General features: G+C 51.0%; 1 protein-coding gene across 3 annotated transcripts; it reads right to left on the reverse strand.

Annotated features, from left to right (window-relative positions):
- Positions 1 to 552: 552 nt before the first annotated feature.
- ABCD4 (ATP binding cassette subfamily D member 4) lies at positions 553 to 16,269 on the reverse strand. 3 transcript variants are annotated; one of them, XM_024568287.4, is made up of 19 exons: positions 16,109 to 16,269; positions 13,153 to 13,271; positions 12,866 to 12,993; positions 11,562 to 11,701; positions 10,282 to 10,398; positions 9,815 to 9,940; positions 8,760 to 8,810; positions 6,872 to 6,966; positions 6,513 to 6,634; positions 6,343 to 6,434; positions 6,072 to 6,161; positions 4,349 to 4,557; positions 4,087 to 4,178; positions 3,426 to 3,462; positions 3,013 to 3,062; positions 2,564 to 2,616; positions 2,187 to 2,263; positions 1,448 to 1,563; positions 555 to 1,273 (listed from the first exon to the last, which is right to left on the reverse strand). In XM_024568287.4, the coding sequence occupies exons 1-19, from the start codon at positions 16,144 to 16,146 to the stop codon at positions 1,205 to 1,207; spliced, it is 1,821 nt and encodes a 606-aa protein (XP_024424055.2). In that variant the 5' UTR covers positions 16,147 to 16,269; the 3' UTR covers positions 555 to 1,204. The 3 variants fall into 3 exon arrangements, with proteins under 3 accessions (XP_024424056.2, XP_045057822.2, XP_024424055.2); XM_024568288.4 differs by lacking the exons at positions 11,562 to 11,701; positions 13,153 to 13,271; positions 16,109 to 16,269 and having other exon boundaries at positions 553 to 1,273; positions 9,815 to 9,935; positions 12,866 to 12,994; XM_045201887.3 differs by lacking the exons at positions 11,562 to 11,701; positions 13,153 to 13,271; positions 16,109 to 16,269 and having other exon boundaries at positions 553 to 1,273; positions 12,866 to 12,994.
- Between the last annotated feature and the right edge of the window lie 5,645 nt (positions 16,270 to 21,914).

A 21,914-nucleotide genomic window follows, 5' to 3' on the forward strand; every position in this document is an offset into this window, starting at 1 on the left:
CACCTTGGGGCGCAAGCTACGGACTAAGGTGACATGGAAAGCTGGGGCAGAAGGACAGACTGTTCCCTGATGTTAGTTATTCACTGGGGACCAGCACTGTGCACACGCAGCAGACAGCCCCGCCCTGGCCGCACGGAGCTCACACCTCACGGGGCCAGGGGCCCGGGATGCAGAGATGCCAGGCTCGCCCGAAGGGGAGAGTATGGCAGACGTCTCTGGAGAGCACCTTGGGACTGAGGGTCTTCGCTAGCCTCCTTTCCCCCTCTCTAAAAATAATTAAATAAAATCTTTAAAAATAAAAAAAAAGTGAGCTCATTTTAAAAACATGAAGTCATTAACAGTACAAGTACAGATACCCAGCAAAAACTCTGGTAACCGAGTTTTGGGGAACACCGTTCTAGAATAAGGACTTGCGGTTCGATGATTGTCTGTCTCATGCTTTTGGGGTTCTGAGGTTTTGTCTCTTCAACTGGTTGCTGTTGGTCCCTAACATACGTTTTTTTGGAAAAATCTCAACCTTATTTTTTTTGAGGGGAAAGGGATTTATTTTCAGATGGGTCAGACCAAAAAAACAACAAACCCCAAAGGTGCCCTGGAGGGACCACCAGCACAGAGGAAAGGGCGACGCGGAATGAGGTGGGAACCAGGAATGGAGGGTTCCGGCATGAGGCAGGTGCTGCTCTTCCTGGCTCTCAAACACGGGTCTGGAAATTCAGTTTAAAAGATGGTCTTAGAATGGAGAATGAAGAGAAAGGGGAAGAGCAGCACATTTTTAAAAAATGTTTCTCTTTTATTAAAAAATGTTATGAAATCTAAATAGCTGATTTGAGTTAAAAGTCTATTATTGCAAAATTTAACCAACTAAAAAGATTTCTGGGTCTCTTGACCCCAAGTCATTGCTCTCTCACGCTGGCCCTTCGTTCACTGTAGGTCCCACACGGGCAGGTTTCCTTTAGAAAACAGCCCTGAAGCGACGTGGAAGTGAAGAATCGGCCCTTCCCCTGCACAGAGCATGGGCTGAGGCAGCTGCAGCAGGTCTGGCAGGACTGAGCGCCCCCTGGAGGCCGCGCCCAGCCGAGCCCACGCTGCCCGCGCTCCCTGCAGAGAACCTGTGAGGCGATCCTGGGGCTGTGGGTGTCCCCTGGGGACTGCCAACCTGCCCAGAGCTTGGGCCTCCTTCTGGGGGACAGCCACATCCCTGGCTTCATTCCACTTTGATTCTGGTCAGTTCCCATCTTCCTTCTCCACAGAGCTTCAAAGCCAAGGAGTGGAACTGCAAGAGATCACCACCATGCAGAGATCAGGCTGCCCTGGCCACGACGACGGGAGGCCATCAACCCCCGCCCTCTCTGTCACCCCCACTCTCCATTTTGAGGGGCCTCTGGCCCCGGCCAGGCCCAGCTGCTGGGGCCTTCCTCCCACTTAGCTGTCCTGTGAGCACGGGTACCTTCTCGAGGCTGCGCCGATGTCCCACGCTGACAAACGTCATGCCTAGCTGCTGGCCAATGCGGTAGAGCTCGCTCTCCACCTCCTCGGTCAGGGCGCTGGTGGCTTCGTCAAGCACTGAGGGCGGAACCCGGTGGGAGAAGATGGAGAGCTGCCCCTGCCTGCATCTGCTCCTCCTCCAACCCACACTTGCTTCCGGCTGGGACCCGGGGGGGCAGGCTGCAGGCTCTCTGGCCTATGGGAACCCTGCCTTAGGGAGACGATGGGCCAAAGGAGCAGAGGCCAAGCTCCATCTTGGAAGCGTTTGGCCAGCAGCAGGACAAAACCCCTCAGCTTCCTAGATCAGCACCAGACACTGCCTAGCACCACTCAGTCCAGGAAATCCTGGTTCCCCCAAGGATGTCAGTCCACACCAGCCATCCCTCTGCCAGGCACAGCTGGGGGGATGGCTGTTCATGGATCACAGAGCATAATATCACATAATATCACAAGCCTTCTCAAGGCAGCTCCAGCGGCTGAAAGCTTGTAGCGACACACCCAGAGCCACACTGAGGATGCCACGCACCGCTGCCTTATGGGCAGAGCCCTGCCATCCTCTCCTGCAGGGACAGAGAGGCCTGGCCAGGTACAGGTGTGCCCTCCTGCACTACCAACACCACCCCAGGTGCGCACAAACACACGCTGCTACACCTGTGGGCACTCACGGTACCTGGCAAGCACATGGACAGGGCAGACCTCACCTGCATACTTCGGCTGCAGGTAGAAGAGCCGAGCGAAAGACAGTCGCTGCATCTCCCCAGGGGACAGAACATCATACCTGAGAAGTGGAACAAGAGAAGACCACTGGAGGACAGAGGATATATTTAGTTTGGCTTTTGCCTAGAGTGGGTCTGGGCATGAAAAGGTTCTTGCTGCAGAGGGGCTGGCCCAGGACAGATGGACGTCACTTCCCTTGTCAACCACAGCCCTGCTGCCCACACAAGGTGAGGCCAAAACCCTGCTCCCCAGGGCGTGCACCCTGGACTCAGGGTCAGGAGCCACTCTACCCCCTCACTGGACCTCTGGAACCCACTCTCTTCAGGGAAATGGCTCTGGAGCACCCCAAGCCCCTCCTTACCAGTTCCAATCGACCTGGTGGTCCAAGCCCTCTGTCCTTGCCACCAGGTCGGACTGTAACACAGCCAGAGGAAACGATGTCCATCAAAGTGCCCATCCCCGACCTCAGTCCCCACCCACCACACGCAGGCCTGGGACAGATCTACAACCCCAGAGGTGCACCGAGGTGGGGGCAGTGGGGGCTGTGGGGGCAGTGCGCCCGGCAGAGAGGAACAGCCTGTCAACTGCGTTGTTCATGCTTGTTGGAGCGTGGTGACAAGAAGACGCATGTTGTCTCTGTAACAACGGCTTCATTACTGTGTTAAAGTCCAGAGTGCATCCCCTCTTTGCCCACACCTGGCCACAGGTCCCTCCGCCATCTGCACTCCCATTCCCCTCGCTGCAGCCCAGGGCTCAGGGACAGTGGTCAGCACTACCGGGCGGGCGGGCCCCGGGCCTGCCTGCACTTACCAGGCCTGCCAGCTCCAGGAACCTCACGATCCTCTCGTCATCAGTAGAACCTGCAAGACAGAGAGACCTTCTTCAAGAAGCCAGCTCCTTCTGGGGAACCGGAACAGATGGGCTACGTCAGGGCAGGGGGGTACGGGTGGGGCCTCCGATCCTGGGCTGAGGCTCTGAAGTGACTGGTCACAGACCCAAAGGGGGAAGGGCCAGGCGAAGGGAAGTACCTCTTCCAGTGGGTGCTCTCCTCACGGAGGGGAAGCCAAACAGATGAGGTCAGAGCACAAACCCCAAAAGAGTAAACTGTGAGAGGAGGAGGGGGGTCCCAACTGAACCCCACTGCCTGGCTGGAGGCTATTCCAAAGGCACAGGTAAGGCCACAGTCTGGAAGGGTAGGGATGCCCTGAGGAGACCCCGCTCACCTGAGTCCGGGTAGATCTCCTTCAGGGGATATATCACCTGGTAAAACGAAAAGCCACCGACTTAGGACTGGGGACCACAGAGGTGGGGGCGCACACTGCCCACCCTCCCCCAGGAACAGCCCTGGAACCGCCAGAGGACAGGCTCCTACCCTCATGCGGGGAGTACGGAGCCCTCTGGCCAAGGCTCCAGTAGGAGGCTGGGCGGCAGACAGTGGCGCAGGGTCACTGCGACCTCCAGATGTGTGTCTGGAGGGGGAGTCTGAACTTCCTGAGGACAGGGTCCCCAGAATCCGACCTTGGTGTTCAACAAACACTGGGACCTTGCACTTGCAGCCCCCACAGGTAACTGGCCCCAGAGTTGCTCTGAGTACATGGCCCCAATCCATGGATGTGGATAAAATACAGGGTGGGCAAAAGTAGGTTTACAGTTGTGAGTACGCCAAACCCAGCTTATTCCTGTATTAGTACTTATTAACTATTGTATTCTTTATTTGTATTACAAGTGCAAACCTACTTCTGCCAACCCTGGCAATCTTAGAGCCAGGGAGTTCCTGGGCCCAGGCCGTTTTATTACCCTCCTTCTGTCCCCTAGCTCCCTAGGGCTGAACCTGTCACACTGCCAGAGGTCCCATTTGGGTGTGGGGGTGGGTCCCAGGCTGACCTGCTCCCGAAGAGTCCCGTCAGTGAAGAAGGGCTTTTGTGGCAGGAACAGCACCCCGTGGGGTCCGAAGTCCATCAGCATCTGCACTGAGCCTATGGAGCACACGAAACCTCTTTTTGGGGACCTCCCAGAGAAGGTAACTGCTTCCCACCCCTCTCCCAAACAAGAAAGAAAGGCTAGATTACACACACACACACACACACACACACACACACACACACACACGCCTGCCAGGCGCAGGGACAGGGCGGCTGGTCCTCACCCCGTGTGCTCGCCCAGAGGCCGCCCAGGACCCGGAGCAGGGAGGTCTTGCCGGTGCCCGTGTTCCCTGTGATGAGCAGGCTCTGCCCCTCGGAGATCTTTAGGCTCAGGTCCTTGATTAAGGGTTTGTCGGAGGAGGGGGCAGAGATGCAGAGCCGCTCAAGAAGAAAAGCCGTGTCTGCTGGCTCTGCTGCTGGCCATCCTGGGGCCCTGGGGTTAGAGCAGGGAGCAGGGCACAGGGGCAGACACAGGGTCAGTATTGCCAAGGGGAGGCTCTTCTCCTGGGGACATATAACCTCTGGACTAGGGCTGCTGGGCGGAACTGTGCCCTCAAATTCATATGCAGAAGTTCTAGCCTTGTAGCCCCTAGCCCCTCAGCATGCAGCTGCACCCGGGACAGGGTCTTTAGAGGGGCAGCTGCATTGAAGTGAGGCCCTCGTCCAGTGCGACTGGCACGCCCTGCTCCCTCGGGAAGAGGGAGCGATGCCGGTGTACATGCAGAGAATAGGCCGCGCGAGGACTCAGCAAGAGGACAGCCATCTGCAAGCCAAGGAGGCAGGTCCCAGAGGAAACCACCTTGCCACACCTTGACTGTCAGCCTCCAGGACTGTGAGAAACTAACGTCTGTGGTTTAAGGTGCCCGACCAGTGACTTTGGTTGGGTGGCCTGAGCGAACTGACACCAAGGTAGAGTGGGCGCCTACTCTGTGCCAGGCTGGGCAGAGACCCACATGTGGCCAATGTTAGTCAGTCCTAACACTCACGAATCACAGGTATTAGCACCACTTGGCAAATGAGGAAACCAAGTCAGGCCTTGGCTAAGCAACTTGCTCAGGGTCACGGGGCTGAAGTGGTCTCATCCGAACGTCGGTGAGTTTCCAGGGCGTCAGGGAGCGACAAGAGGGTAAGAACGGGGTGGTGACATGACAGGGTTTTGGGGTTTCTGGCTGTCCACAGATGCCCACCTCCCCGAGAACAGCAGCCCTGGCTTCCCAGAGCCCCAGCACCCGCACGCCAGCCTCTGGGCTCACGGCTGCACGAAGCCTGAATTTTGAGCAGGGCAACAGTTAAGGCTTTAGTGTCTAAGAAGAGAGCTGAGTGTAGGTCCTGGGATTCAGGACGTCCCCACTTTCAGAAGCTGACCCTGTAGACACTGTCTAAGCACTTTCCCTAAGTCAGGGCGCCCAGTCCTCACAACCCTACGGAGAAGGTCGAACACTAATGTCCTCTCTTAGAGATGAAGAAAAGGCAGGACGTGAAACACATCTTTAATGCACAGAAAGGCCAGGACACCACAGCTTGCAGAGATCCGTGAGAAAAGGCATCTCCAGGCCTGAGTGAAGCGTGGGGACAAAGACGGACACGCCAGGAGGAGAGGCATGGGGCAGGGCTCAGAGGGAGGGGGAGGAAGAAGAGGAAGAGGAGGGCTACTTTTCCGACTCTTGTTTTATCTCAGGCCCAGGCAGGCGTGGGCACTTTGCTTCCATCAGCTGGGGGGTGGGGGCTGGGGGCTGGGAGGGTGGGGATTAACACACGGACACCAGAGCAGCAGCACCAAGGACGAGTGTTTGCCACACGCCTGGCACAGGACACAGTGTCTTTCATTTGCTCCACACAACTCTGCTGCCCAGCTGGGAAAGCACAGGGCCCTTGGCTGAACCGCACCCGGGCAGTTCCAGAGCCTGCGCTCTCAACCAGCACCAACACTGCCAGCCTAGCACTTACCTGTGTGAGTCCCACTCGCTCTCGTCCAGGGTCTCACCATCCTGTGACTTCAGGGACATGTCCAGCAGGGTCTCCTGAAGCTCCCCGATCCTAGGCAAGAAGTGAGAACCTGAGGCGGGGATCTGGGGGCCCAGACAAAGGTAAGAATCCTTCTTCTCTTGTGCCCGCTGGGATACGACGGGAGTTTTTCTGTTTCTTTTCCCATTCAGCCATGTCCCCCAGTGCACATGCTTTGTTTGTGCAAGAACAAGAGGGGTGGATGCAGCCTCACCTGTGCGTGTAACCAGCCACATCTGAGAGCGTGGTGGAGAGGTCAATGAGGCGGGTGAAGCAGCTGATGAGGTAAATGCACACGAAGGCGTTCTGGATGGAGTGGGGAGCAGTGAGCACTGGGCCCCAGGGTGGGGTGTGGCATGAGGGGTCACCAGGAGGGGTTCTCACCTTGCTGACCAGGGTGCTGAGCTCTGTGGGGCTCAGGTCTCCATAAACACCACTGAAAATGGGGATTGCGATCACAACGTAACTCAGGATGCTGCCCAGATAGTCAAAGGTGTTGACACCCACTGTGGAAGACACGTGTGTGAGACCCGGGAACATTTCTGCGCTCCCAGGGGAGCAGAAAGCCAAGCAGGGCCTCCATTCCCCGAACCCTCGTGCTCCAGAGGGCGCATGTGGCGAAGGCAACGGCTGCCCTGGTAGAGCAAGGTACCCGTGCAGAGAGGAAGTGGGGGGAGGGTAGGGGAGGGGGCTATCCTGATCAATCCTGTGGTTCCTGCCTGCCTGGGTTCCCCCTCACTCACTGTACAGCCAGAGCTCCTTGGACATCAGCTCCCTCTGGGTCTGAAGGAGTCTCTGCAGCCTGCGGTCAGTCCTCATGTGCTCCACATGCCCAGCTCTGATGAGAAAGGCGGGGATGTCCATGGGGCTGGAGAACCTCGGCCAGGCTGGGGGCTCTGTCCCTCACCACACCCTCCTTTAGGGACCAAGCCCACCCAAACGATCTTTACCTCTGACCCTTCCTAACACTCGCACACATTTAGTGCTTCATTCATTCAACGTGGTCTGGTCTGCTGAAAGAACCTGAACTCCAGATTGGCCAGACCTGGTTCTAACCCTTGCTCTGGTCAGTTACTTGGCTGGGGGACACTGACAAGTTACTTAAGCTTGCAAGTCTGTTTTCACATCTGTGAAATAGAACTTGTAATAACCTGTGTAATAGGCTAGAGTGAGAATTTCTGAATATAAAGTGCTAGGCATATGGAGGGGCCCCAATACACAGCAGCTGCTTTATTACACAAATGTGCAGGGAGCGGTCAGTACGTGGCAGGGTCTGTGCTAGTCAGCCAGTGTGATGAAGAGGTGGTAACACAGTCCCCGTGCTGGAGAAGCTCCCGGTTCAGGGGGGTAGGCAGGCGCTCTGCATTCCCCACCTGGAACATGGGAAGTGTCACACAGAGTATCTTCAGGCTGTGGCAACAGATCGGCTTGACCGCTAAGGAAGTCTGGGAAAACTCTCAGGAGGAGGTGACTGGGGGCTTCAAGGATAAGAGGAAATTCTTGAGGCAGAAAAAGCTGGAGGTGAGTAGAGGGGGCATTTCAGATTTTGCATAAAGATGGACACAGAGGCCACAGAACACACCCAGCCCTGGCTGGTGTGGCTCAGTAGATTGAGTGCTGGGCTGCAAACCAAAAGGTCACTGGTTCGATTCCCTGTCAGGGCACATGCCTGGGTTGTGGGCCAGTCCCCAGTGGGGTATGTGCTAGAGGCAACCAATTATTTCTCCCGCACATTGATGTTTTTCTCCCTCTCTTTTTCCCTCCCTTCCCCTCTTTCTAAAAATGAATAAAATCCTAAAAAAAAAGAACATATGCAGAGCTCCAAGAACCAACCTGCTTTCCCCAGAGCCCAGAGTATCACAAGCAGAGGCTGCAGAATCCAAAAACTTAGCACAGACCCAGGCCTACCCACTACACAACCAAACCCCAGCTCAGTCCTCGTGTTCCTGGCGCCCCCAAGTGGTGGAAGATGCAAAATGCCAGAGACTGGCAGAAGAGCAAAGGTCCCAGGGCTCTGTGGATCCAGATCGAAGACTAGCTCCCTCTCCTTAAACACAAACCTCCCGGGCCTGCCTACCCTATCAGTCCAAACAGGACTCCGGAGGCCTCAGGGGAAGCAGCACAGGACACTCTCCGGCCCCGAGGGAAGGAATGGGATTTCACAATGCTGCTGTCAGGAGACCAAGCACAGAACCACTTGGACGTCACTTGTACAGTGCTTGTGGGGAGTCCCGTGTGGGAGGCTCTCATTCCCTGCTATGCGACAAAGGAGCAGCCCTAGACATCAGGCACTGGCATAAAGCCATTTTACAGAAAAACAGAGGCAGAGGCCACGCCTTACAGTCATCAGCAAGACGATACAGCATTCGCTTGTTTTGTTCTTGGAACAAACTTAGGCCACGTGCGAGGCTACTAAGAGGAACCCCCAGCTCCAGAAACAAATTCCTGGACCCAAGAGTGAGGCAGACAAGGACGGGGAGAGATGCGGGGAGGGGGTCACAGCCCAGTGTAAGGACGCCTGGCCTCTGCGCTTGGTGACGGTGGGAGGGTTGTTCCACGTAGCTTCCCTTCTCTGCCATCTCCACCAGAAGCTCCCACGAGGCAGAAGGGAACTATTTCCACTAGACTCACCTGTAAAAAGCAGCAGGCTCAGCGTTCACACGGATCTGCATGTGCTTGAACCTGGACAGAGCAAAGGAAAATGTGTGCTGACAATGGGCAGTACCGATCCCTCCTGCTGGACGCCTGGATCAAGACCTCCAAGCCCTGGCCGGGTAGCGCAGCTGGTTAGAGAGTCGTCCTGATGCGCCAATGTTGCGAGTTTGATGCCCGGTCAGGGCACATACAAGAGCCAACCAGTGAGTGCGTAAATAAGTGGAACAACAAACTGATGTTTCTCTCTCTCCAAAGTCAATCAATCAATAAAAATTTAAAAAAGACCTCCGGATAAGGGCAAGTCCAGCTCCACCTTGAAACTTCAGCTGCCTCAGGCCTATCCCTCTGTGGAATGTCACGGGGGAGGGTTGGGAGAGTGCCAGGCCTGGGCAGGGTGGTGAGAGCCCTGTAGACAGGGCAGCCCCTCACTCTCTCCAGAGAGGATGGGTGCTCATAGCACGTTCTCCTCCCAGGGCTGGGCCTGATGGAGACCACGAAGCACAGAGTGGAGGATGAATCCTTCAGCTGATCCGAAACGGTGGTTGAAACAGAAGCCCGCACCGTGGCCAGTGCGGCTCCGTCAGCTAGAGCCATCCGTAAATTAAAAGGCTGCCAGTTTGATTCCTGGTCAGGGCACAGGCCTGGGTTGCGGTTTCAATCCCACTTGGGGCACGTGTGAGAGGCAACCGATGGATGTTTCTCTCTCTTCTTCTCCCTCCCTTCCCCTCTCTCTAAAGTCAGTAAGCATGAAGCACCTGAGAAGGCCAAGAGATGGCGGTGATGATGGCCAACCAGACACTGTTCTCAGTGCTTCTCATGTATAATCTCATTCATTCTCACAATTCTCTCGGAGGCGACAGTACCATCCCTATTTTAGGATAGGAAACCAAGGTCAGACAGGTAAAGACCTCAGCCAAGAGCACATGGCCCTTAACCGGCATAGGTGTGATCTCAACTTACGCAGCCTCACTCCAGACCCCACTCCTTAGCCATTATGCCCAGCCTAGAAATCTCAAAAATGGCAGACTCACCTGAAATCCCCCTCCAGCTTTTCCTGCTGCACCAGCTTCGCCACGATGGGCCCCATCAACATTTTGTTCACCACAGTTCCCAGGATGAAATAGCCGAAGATGCTTACAGGCCCGAGCCAGCCTGTGCTGAAAGACAGAGGGAGGGATGGTGGGGGGTGCCACGTCTCCCCGAAGGCCTCAGCCCCAAATCCCGCCCCACTTCAGGAAGCCCGGGCTCAATCTCAGCAGCGCTGTGAGGCCTCGGCTCCTGTGTGGCAGCCGTCAGAGCACCAGATCCCTGTGACACTGAAACACCGTGGGGCCAATGGGAGCGCAGGGGCCTAAGCATGCAGGGTGACAAGACCGGTGGAAGGAAGGGGGGACTAGCCTCTTTTGGACCCTGACCTGGGACAGTTCGTGTGAGTGAAGGACATTTGGGGAAATCCCTGGCAGGAGAGGTGGAGGGACTCTAGCAAGAGAGGCTTCACCTTTGGAAGCACTGATAGGTGTAGTAGATGAGGGTGAAGGGGGAGATGATCAGCTGGCTGGCCATGCTGCTGAGCTGCCGGCAGAACCGCTCCACGTCCTGGCTGATGCGCTGGTCCCTGGAACCAACAGCACAGAGTAACTGGACCCAGGGGCTGGGCTCAGGGTGGAGAGGCTACGGCAGTTCCATGGTACCTTGCCTTTCAGAGACCCTGGCGGAGGAAGGACCCAGCCAAGGGCTGGTTTCCCAGAGGCAGTGAGAGCCTCGGGACCTCAAAGCAGGGTTCTAGAGAGTTGCGTCTTATGGTGCCTCAGTTTACCGCTCAGAAAAAGTGACAACTGAAAGGTTCAGCACCCAGGGGTCCTGATCCAGTTCTGAGGGCACACAGGCTGAGCTTCTGGATGGTCGGAGAAGCCACCCCACTATCCCACTGCTCTCACTTCTCCCTCTCTCCCGAGCCTGGGCCTGTCCACATTTTAGCTGTCTGGCTGTGGAAGCTTCCACAGGTTGAGCCATAAAGAGGCCCAGGAGAGGGAGTAGGCAGCGGTAGTAGCCTCCACAAAATCTTGCTGCAAAGCTCAGCTTGATCCGAGGAAAGGTCACCTCAGGAAGCAGAGTGCTTGGGAGGGTGGAGAGGGAATGAGTAAGGGGACAGACCCCATACGTCCTATCGCACCAGCGGGGCCACACTGACTCCTGTCTCCAATGAGAGGCGTGACCTTGGGCATGTCACTTGCACCCTCTGGGCCAGTTTCCTCACCTGTAAAATCACAATAGCTAACTTACATTGGAACGCTTGCTACGTGCCAGGCCTGTCTATGTGCATTACATGAATATTATTTCACCCTCACTAAGTTCTTTGAGATAAGAACTATTATTGTCCTCATTTTACAGAAAGCGAACCCGGGGCTTAGCGAACTTAAGGCCTATAAACTAGGAGGTGACAGTTTTAAGAGTTAAATCCTAGACTGAGTCCTAGACAACAATTTTTTACTACTGAAACTCTGGCAGCTGGATTTTTAGCTTTTTCTACCAAGGACACTCTCTTCAGAGGGGGCCTGGCTTGGAAGTCAGGGTATGAAATGAACACAAGGGAGCTGCTCCTACTTTTAGGTCCCTGTTCTCAGCCCTGCAGCCTCTCCAGGCCTCCTCTGCAGAGCCTTTCCCCTAAGGCTCTTGTCAACATCTGCAGGTAACTGTAAGTAATCTCCAGATCCAACCTGCCCCGGAAACCCTCCAGGCTGACCCAGAGGGTGGCAAGGGCTGAGAGGGGAGGCCTACGGGTTATCGACGTCATCCCGCAGCACGTTCAGGGTGTAGTACACGCGGCCTCGGAAGTAGAGGCGATGGAGGTACTCGGTGAGGTCCTTCCGCCAGCTCACGTACAGCAGGTTGCAGGTGAACTGGTCAAAGCTCTTCAGCTGTGCAGTGGGGGAGGCAAGGGGAAGGGAGAGTGGAGTCCTGCAAGACTCAGCTCAAGGCCCGGGGCTAACAGGAAGCATCTGCCGACCAGTCCCAGCCCACTCTAAGCACTCTGCCCACTCAGCACTTCTGCTTGTTTAAAACGACCGTCATGGGGCTGGTCCCTTCCTCACTCACTCATGAGTTTACTCCTTCACCAGACACTGAAGGGCCTACCAAGGTCCTTCAGTACCTAGTCCCTCTCTAACATTACACCATCTTAATCTGAGAGCAGATGGGCTTCTGGAGACGGGGGACAGTGTTTTCTATTCTATTTACGTTCTTACTCTTCTGTCCCAAAACATGGAACAAGGTTCTGTAGACACAGGTGCTTAGTGACCAGAGATAGGTCAAAGGGCCGAAGCGTGATAAGACGTCTCTAAGAACCACGGAAACAATCAGTGTGGCCTGCCAGAGTCTCCGATGAGCAGGACCCCGGCGCTCATCAGTCCCCATTTACGGAGCACCGGTGTGCTAAGCACGAGGGAAACAGCAAAGAGCTCAGTCTGGCCAGGCAACAGACAACTGCAAGAGTGTTTGGAGTGTGACAGCAGAGGTAAACTCCGAGTACTACGTACAGAAAAGGACAGCGCTTGGTGGAGGAAACATGGAGGAGAAAGGTGAGGAGGACTTGAAGGTAACAACAGAGCAACCCTGAAAAGGGGGCAGGCATTAACCAAGTGGACGAAGGGCGGGGGAAGGAGGCCATTCTGCAAGAAAACAGCAGGTGCCAAAGCTAGGGGGCATGACAAGGTGCCCGCTGAGTCACAGCTGCGGTCCCACACAGGAAGGGCAGCTCTGGCTGCTGATCCCAGGTTTTCAAGTGCTTGGAGCTTCCGGAAGCAAGACTTCTGGGAATGAAAAGAACAATGCTCATTTACGCTAAATGCTGAATTAAACCAGAAGTCATGGACTAGGCTTGGAAGCTTGAAACACTCAAGGAATTGGTCCATATGGGCCAACAGCAAGGTCAATGCCCTAAGTAGGGTTCTGACCTCAAGTTCCTAGAAAAGGGAGGAGACACACACCCACAGCTTGATCCCTGCTTCCTAGTGGCTAAGCTCCACTGAGCGTCCACTCATGACAGGCTGGAGCGTAGGGGAGGCACGGGCAGAAGACCTTACCATGGAGTTGGTCACGATGAGCACGACAGCCAGGAATGTCAGGGCCTTAAACCCATCCAAGTCTTTGTTTCCCAGGACCCCGTAGTACTGACTGGGGATCAGGCCAACCTGGTAGATCACCAGTTGCTCTGGGGGGAAGGAGAGAGGAGACAGAAATCAGGGTTGGGGGGCAAAAAGAAGGAGAGAGGCTTCCTCTTGAGTCCTTGCCTCATCAACACCCCAGAGAGAAGGAAAGGGACCTGGACCTGGGCTGCCTAGCACCGTCCAGCCTGGGCTCGCTCACTCACCCAGGAGGGCCACACACAACAGGGTCAGGAACATCAAGGCGTTCTGGGATGACCAAGAGGGGAACAAAATCCTCTGTATCTGCAGGAACCGCTGGAGGAACTGCAGATCCAACCTGGGCCTGAAGAAGAGAAGGAGAAGCAGGGAGAAACCTAAGAGGGCAGTTGAGCCTTAGAGAGCAGTTACCAAGATCAGCTATATTATTCTGGCAGGGGGCAGGGGGGTCGGGGATCTGGGGGAGACTGTTCAGGCCATGCAGACACTAGGCTGGGAACAGACCAGGGATAGAAAGGAATTTCTTGAAGTTGAATAATGCTGTAAAAGATTATTTACCAAAAATCTACAGTAAAAAACATAGTTAATGAAAAAACTCTAGCCACATCCTCTTTAAGGTCACAAACAAGACAGGGAAGCCCAATTCATCAAGGATTTTAAGGTCCTGGCTAACGGAATAAAGCAGGCAAAAGAAATGAGGTAGAAGGATCGAAAGGGAAGAGACTAAACTGTCATTACTTGGAGACGATGTGATCATTTACAAAGGAAACACAGCAAGTAAGTAGACAAAATGCTGGAAATTCAAGAAATTAAGGTAGATACAGAGCTAACATATAAATATCAACAGTGTTCTATACCAACAATCAAGTAGGAAATATAAAGAAAATGTCATTTACAAAAGTAAGAAAAGTATAGAAAAACTATAAACTATCCAGGAATTTTCTTTAAAAAAGAATATATAAGATGTTTTGGAGGAAAAACGAAGAACTCTGTTACAGGATGTGAAAGAAGACTTACACAGAGTTGGCAGGACTTAAATTATAAAGACCTCATTTCTAACAAAAGTAGCCTATAAATCCAACATACCAACCAAAAGCCAGGCTTCTCTGAGGAACTTTGCATGGAAATAAAGGCCCATGAATAACAATTGTGGAGAACAGGAAAGGAGGAGGAAGAGACCCAAATCATCATTATTAAAACATATCGCATTACAGGGCTGGAGTAGAAACGAAGTATGGTATTAATAGGGGAAGAAAGAAAGCAATGGAACGGGGACACCAAAAAAACAAACAAAAACAAACAAAAATAGGCCTTACATGAGCACATAATAGAGGTTATATCACAAGAAAGGACATATTAATAGTAAAGTTGTCACCATTTATTAAAATGTGCTATGTGCCCAGTACTGTTCTGTACATGTTTTACATGTATGAATTCACTCAATTGTCACACCTCTAACAGAGGGAGACTATATCCCAGTTTACGAATGAGGAATGGAGGCGAAGGTGGTTAAATCGCTCGCCCTGTCACCCACCTGGGAAGGGGCAGCCTTAGGGCTTGGACACAGGCAGCCTGGCTCTAGGGACCGGTGCTCTTGACTCTTCTACACAGCTTCTCTAATTTTAAATTATTGATTCACTCCTTATTAATTAAAAATGGTGGAGGAAAATTTAGGTCATTTACAAAAATAAACTTTGAAAACTCCAAATGGATTAAAAATCTAAATGGGGAAAGTAACACTAGTATTTAGTAATAAAAGCAGATGTTGAAGAATATCTTAATGAAGATACAGTGGAAAGACAATTTTGAAAGAAGAATTGCCTCAAAATCACAAACTATAAATGGGAAAACTAATGGATTTAATTTAGAAGTAAACATTTTTGTTCAATGCCATAGATTAGACTGAAAATCAGAGAAGGTAGCCCTGGGTGGTGTGGCTCAATGGACTGAGTGCTGACTTGTGAACCAAAGGGTCGCCAATTCAATTCCCAGTCCAGGGCACACGCCTGGGTTGTGAGCCAGGTCCCCAGTAGGGGGCGCATGAGAGGCAACCGCACATTAATGTTTCTCTCCCTCTCTCCTTCCCTTCCCCTCTCTCTAAAAATAAATAAATAAAATATTTTAAAAAGCTAGAGAAGCTATTTGCACAGTGTAAAGCCAATCCAGAGCATACGAGGAATTTCTACAAGTCAGGAAAACAGGAAATCCACACAATACAGGCAATTCAGAAAACAGGAAGCCCAAATGCTTAATACACGAAAATTAACACAGCGGGATACCATACCACCTTACCTGCAATAAACATTAGAAAACCACAAACGTTGGGCGGTCGGGGCCAGAGGCGGGGTTAGATACCGGGAAAGAGGAATCTTTACTCCATGCCCTCGGGGAGTATAACCTGGTGTGACCATTCCAGAGAACGATCTAGCAGAATAGGTGCGACCTAGCATCCTACCCTGGAGTGGCTAATCCAGAGAAAATCACCCCTATCCTACAGGGAGACAAGTGCCAGTACGGTTCGTGGTGGTTAAAAACTGGAAGCAATCTAAGTGTCCATCACTAGGGGAATGTGAAAGTAAAATAAGATCTAATGCTCGGGGCAGCACCATGGAGCACTCAGAGGGGAAAACTCTGTACTATAGCATTTATGATCTCAAAAACACAACACTGAATTTTAAAAGTTTCTTTAAAAGTCACAGCATATTATCATTTATGTAAATTCAAAACCAGTATTTGCCAAGGTAACATACACGCAAACGTATGTAAGGTGGGCTGTAAAGACACTCCTTTAATACACCAGAGCGTGTGTCTGGGAAGGGGAGTGACAGGGGCTTGAAAAGAAGGGACGAAGGGCAGAAGGTGGTAAGACACAAGAAGGGCCATGGGCCACAAGTGTGCCGAGAACCGAGAGGGATAAACAACTCAATTCCAAGCACTCGAGGGGAAAGACGGGGAGGGAGAAAGTAAAGAAAGGGCTAGTACATCCAGGGTGCAGGAGATGGAGGTGGAGGGCGACTTCGGATCGGAGGGAGCGTGGGCGCCCCTTCGCGAGCTCCTCTTTCGTGGGGACCGCGGCTCTTCAAGCGCCGCGGACGCGGGCGGAATGGAATAGAGCCGCTTTCCCACAGAGCCCCGAGTAGCAAGCCCTGAGGGCCGACCTTCCTCCCCAGCTGTCCTGCTTACCTGGCGGCAGCCCCCGGTGCGGGCCCCGGGACTGACATGACCCAGATTCCGACTAACCCCTAGCCCGGCTGCCCGGGTATCAGCTCCGTCAAAGTCCAAGCCGCGCTCGCCCGCCCGGTGAGGGGCGGGGCCCCGACGACCACCGATACGGGCGGATAGAGAGGACGGCGCGGGGCGACGCGGCCACTCCCGGAAGCAGATGATTTCTCTAAAAGAACTAAAGAGTGCTGAGCACTACATTCTGTCGAGCCGGTGCCTAGAGCGCCCTCTTCTGCATATGGGAGGTTTCCCCTTTCAACAAGAGGTAGCTGAGAAATGGAACTTAAACTTTTATGACAAGTATTTTAGACTCTAAATATAGTAGATAGTTCATACATCCTCCCAAAGAAACCGTAGTGATCTTTTAACAACATAAATCAGCCTTCCGATTGCAGTTAGAATAAAATCCAAACGTTTTCACGGCATAAGTGATCAGGATCACACCTGGGTATGCATTGAATGGCGGGCCACTCTGTTTCCAACTCAGGGTCTTTGCAATTATTACAACTGCCTCCCCCTGGATCACCCTTCCCCCAGGCCTGAAGCTTTCCATGCCTGGTTCACTCATCAGTGCAATTAGTCATCTGCTCGCCCTACCGAGAATATGTTGTTCAGACCCATCATTCTATGTTTTCTTCATAATATTTATCGCTGAAATTATCTTGTTTCCTTGCTTGTTGTTTGCCTTCCTCTATAAGAATGAACTTCAGCCCTGGCTAGTGTGGCTCAGTGGATTAAGTGCCGGCCTGTGATCTGATGGGTTGGTGGTTTGATTCCAGGCTGGGGCACGTGCCTGGGTAGGGCCAGGTCCCAGTTGGGGGCCTGCAGGAGGCAGCTAGTTGATGTTTCTCTCACACATGATGTCTCTCTTCCCTTCCCTTTCCCTCTCTCTAACAAATAAATAAACTTCATTTGAGTAAAGTTTGACTATGGCTTGCTCGTTGCTGTATCCTAGTTAACTACTGCCAACCCCCAAGAAAGAAAATACCTACCAAGAAGGGCTCCTGGGCACCTGGTGGCTAATTGGGCTCAGATATTAAACACACACGTCCACAAGAAAAACCAGAACCCAGCAGATGTTTCTAAACAGGGGCCTCTCAACAAAAGCCACTCTTGAGGGAGAAGCCAGCACTAAACTGTGACATCCACACCGAACAGCCTGCCTTCATTGTGTTTCTACTGGTGAGCCTACCCTTATAAAGAAGTTCCTGGGCCCTGGCTGGCGTAGCTCAGTAGATTGAGTGCGGACTGTAAACCAAAAGGTTGCCAGTTCGATTTCCAGTCAGGGCACATGCCTGGGTTGCAGGCCAGGTCCCCAGTGAGAGCCACATGAGAGGCAACCACACATTGATATTTCTCTCTCTTTCTCCCCTCTTCCCCCCCTCTCTAAAAATAAATAAATAAAATCTTAAAAAAAAAAAAAGTTCCTGGAATTGTATTACAACCAATAGGACCAAGATTTTTTTCCTGTCCAATTGGAGCTGCCCAGCTATATCCTCATTAGCATCTCCACTGACTAATAAGAGCAGCTCCGTTCTGACAAATCAAGGCAGTGTTTTTTGGACCAATCAAACTGTGGGGATCTGGAATTCTCATTTGCATGAGAACCACCCATCAGGGACAGGGGGCAGGGACTTCTCTCTGTAAGTCAGCAGGCCTGGAGCTGAAACACAATGGACCGGAGCAGACCAGAGCACACTGGGGCAGAGCTGCAACACTGCTGTGCTGTTTCTAATTGAGCTGTGACACTGTCGAGCTGTTCCACAGCCATGCTGTCCTGCTGTCTGCACTGAATGAAGTCAGCTCTTTCACTGCATCCAAAATTGAGGATTCCTGTTGGCGTTGAATTGGTGCCAATGACCATCTGTTGACATTAAAATACTACTGTTATATAATAAGTGCTTAATAAGTATTTGTTAAATATTGAAGAATGAAATGCTTATCAACGGACTCATTACAGTACCCAAAGGGAGGTGGGAAATGGTTCAAGACAGCAAGCAGCACGATCTCACAGGTCCCTAAGTCTGCTTCTGGATGTACCTTCCCATCTTCCTTCAGTCCTCATCGTCAATTACTCAACAGGATTCCTGTGTCACCTGTCTGCACGGTGCTGGCTGTCTAGCTGAGAATGCCAGCTAGTTGACAAGTACAGATGTCTTTATGAAGTGCTATGCAAGGTTTCTCAGCCTTGGCACTTCTGCCTTTTTGGGCCTGATAATTCTTTGTTGGGGGGATAGGGAGGTTGTCCTGTGTATTATTGTATGTTGAGTAGTATCCCTGGCCTCTGCCCACTAGATTCTCCCCCCAACCCAGTTGTACCAACCAAAAACTTCTCCAGACATTGCCAATTGTCCTTGGTGGTTGGGGGTGGGAGTGAGGAGAAGCAAAATTCCAGCCTTGCCCCACCCCCAGCCTTAAGAAGCACTGTGCCAGAGCCACAGTGAGGGCCATCCAACTCAGGGGGGGACAAGGGGAGCCCAGACTTTGCGGAAGACAAGATAACTGAGTGATTCCTAGAGATGGCAAGAGCTGAACTTATTCCCAAGTGTGATTTCTCAAGTATGTCTTTGTTACTTCGTGTCAAGATGCAATTTCTGAAAAACTAACGAGGCCACAATACAATATACAGATGAAGTATTATAGAACTGTACACCTCAAACCTATATAATTTCTTTAACTAGGTGCTTAACTAGTGTCACCTAAATAAATTCAATTAAAAAATTAATAAAACAACCAAAGAATTAAGGCAAGCAACCTCACCTCTCTAGGGCAGTCCAGGGTTACAGCTCTTGTTGTCTTTCACTCTCTGCTTTGGTGTGTCGAGACATTATGTCCCAGGGCTCCTGAACCCCGCATAGTACCTTAAACTTTCAAAAGTATTGCTCCCATACCAACTGGATTTAAAGGATGATCTCAACTATGAAAATAGATAGAAATATACATGTAAGACATACTATAATGAAATACAACAAAATGCTATATATATATATATCGTTCATTAATGTATCCATTGAAAATTATCTTTTAGATAATTTTTCAATTATTTAATTTAGATAATTTTAGATTTAGATAATTTCCAACTCTTTAGTTCTGAAGTGGGGGTAGTGGGAAATCTAATGAAACACCTAGCATTTAAAAAAATAATTCCTTGTCTGGCTGGTATAGCTCGGTGGATTGAGCTCAGGCCTGCAAACCAAAGGGTCGCCAGTTCAATTCCCCATCAGGGCACATGCTTGGGTTGCAGGCCAGGTTCCCAGCTTGGGACACACGAGAGGCAACCACACATTGATGTTTCTCTCCCTCTCATTCTCCTTCCCTTCCCCTCTCTCAGAAGAAATAAAATAAAATCTTTAATAATAATAATTCCTTAATATCAAATAACCCGTGTTCAAATTTCCAATTGTCTCATGATTTTTGTTGTTTTTGTTGCTAAAATAAAAAAACATCAGAATTCAAGTAAGGTCCACACATTGCAGTCGATCAATACATCTTTCGAGACTCTTTTAATCTACAGACCCTTCCCCCAGCAGTTTAGGCCGGCCACTATCGTCTGTCTGCTGTCCTTCTGCAAAACCCTCCTAGCTGGTTTTCCCACTTGCATTCCTGCTCCTGTTAACCCAGTGCCTGCAAAGCAGCCAGGGGAATCTGCAAAAAGGTAAACCAGATTAACACCTCCCCTAAAACCCTTCAGAGCTTCCAAAGGCTCTGCTGCCCTGGCCCCACCTACCGCTCCCATTTCTTTAGGGACCAGGAAACAACCTTGTGCCCCTCCACCCTTCTGTTAATTTCCACTCTTCCTTCTGTGCCCAGAAAGTCCTCTCCTGACCACCCTCTCTGAGAAGGGCCGTATTATTCTTCCCCGTAGCACCCCATCTTTTCTCCTGATAGCACTTACCAGGGCTTGTTATCGTATTTTCATTTTATGTGTTCACTTCAGTAATGCCATCTCTCTAGACTGTCAGCTCCATGGGCCATGCCCTACCTGCTGTATTCACTGTTACTGTGTCTGTATTGTCCAGAAGCACTCAGTAAGGGCACAGTAAATATATGTAGTTTTTGACTTTTCAATTACAGCTGACATACACTGTTATATTAGTTCCAGGTGTATAACATAGTGGTTAGACACTTATGTAATTTATGAAGTGACCACCCTGATACATCTAGTGCCCACCTGACACCATACATAGTTATCACAGTGTTATTGACTATGGGTTTTTTGAAAGATTTTGTTTATTTATTTTTAGAGAGGGAAAGAAAGGGAGAAAGAGAGGGACAGAAACATCCATGTGCGAGAGAAACATCTATCCTTTGTGTTGGCTCTTCCAGGCCCCCAGCCGGGGACCTGGCTGGCCACCCAGGCATGTACACTGACTGGGAATTGAACCGGCGACCTTTTGCTTTGTGGGACAGTTCCTCAATCCACTGAGCCATACCAGCCAGGGTGACTATGGTTTGTTTTTAATTGACTAGTTTTTTAATTGAAAAATTTGAAAACACGTGGTAAAAACACTCCCACACATGACAGGGCATGTAACGGAAAATAAGCCTGTGCTCCATCCCAGAGGCAACTAGTGTTTCCTATTTCTTGGGAATCACTCCATAAACGTTTCATTCATGTGCAGGCCTACATGTGTGATTATTTTTTGCACACACACCCCTATCTTTTTCCTTCTCTTTTCAATTTTTTAAATTTTTAAAATTTTTTAAATTTATGGATTCGAGAGAGAGCAAGAGAAAGGAACATCAGTTGGTTAATTCTTGTATGTGCTCCTACCAGGGATCAAACCAGCAACCCTGGGACCTCAGGATGATGCTCCAACCAACTGAGCCATGGGCCGGGGTTATCTTTTTCCTTTCAAACAATCTGTCTTGCAGCTTGCTTTTTACACTTTATAGTACATCTTGGAGATTGTTCCGTATTATACAACCCTACCTCATGCATAATAATTCATTGCAAAAAGGAACTATTTATTCAGTTCCTTACTGTTGAACATTTTAGTGGGTTATAATCTCCTGCTTTTACATAGAATGCTGCAATGAATATCCTTGGACAGAGCCAAAATATGACTAAGTTTAAAAGAAAGCATGTTCCATATTTTTTCATATTTTTTAAAGCATGTTTGTGTGTGCATGAGTATGTACCCGCTGAAAATGATCGAATCTGTAAGAATTAGGAATGTAAGAAATGGAGAGAGCAAAAGACAGTTTGAACAAAAGAGCCTGTAAGTTAAAAGTGGGTTTTTTAAAAAATGTCACCTACATAATAAAACCTTCCTAGAAGTTGTCTCCCAGTGCAGTAAAGGGCAGAAACAATCCCTTCACCTTCTGGCCCTCCCAGCTCTTGGTTCACGGCTCAGTTACCGAGTTGGTTCTGCCTGTCTCCTGCGCCCTGTCCAGTCATCCTTGTGCCCTGCAATCCCCAGTTCAGGGCCTGGCACACATGGTGTTCACTGAACCCTCTGGGAATAAATGAAGCTGCTCCTCTGGCCCCAGTTTCCCTGGGCATATCATTAGGATGGTGCGGTTTATGGCCATCATGAGAAATTACTGAAAAAGATGAAACTGTGTAAAAATGTTACTGATTCAAGGTCTGTGCACCCAACCCTTGAAAGGCCAATATTTAAACCGTCAGAGTTTGGAGTAAGGAAAGGTTTATTGATAGAGAAGGTGCCAGCCTGAGAAGATGTGGGGCCTTAGGTCTTCCTCAAATCCACCTTAAGAGAGCCTGGAATTCAGGCTTCTTTTATGTCAGGGGAGGAGAATGAGG

The sequence above is a fragment of the Desmodus rotundus genome, chromosome 7 (assembly GCF_022682495.2).
Source record: "Desmodus rotundus isolate HL8 chromosome 7, HLdesRot8A.1, whole genome shotgun sequence".
NCBI lineage: Eukaryota > Metazoa > Chordata > Mammalia > Chiroptera > Phyllostomidae > Desmodus > Desmodus rotundus.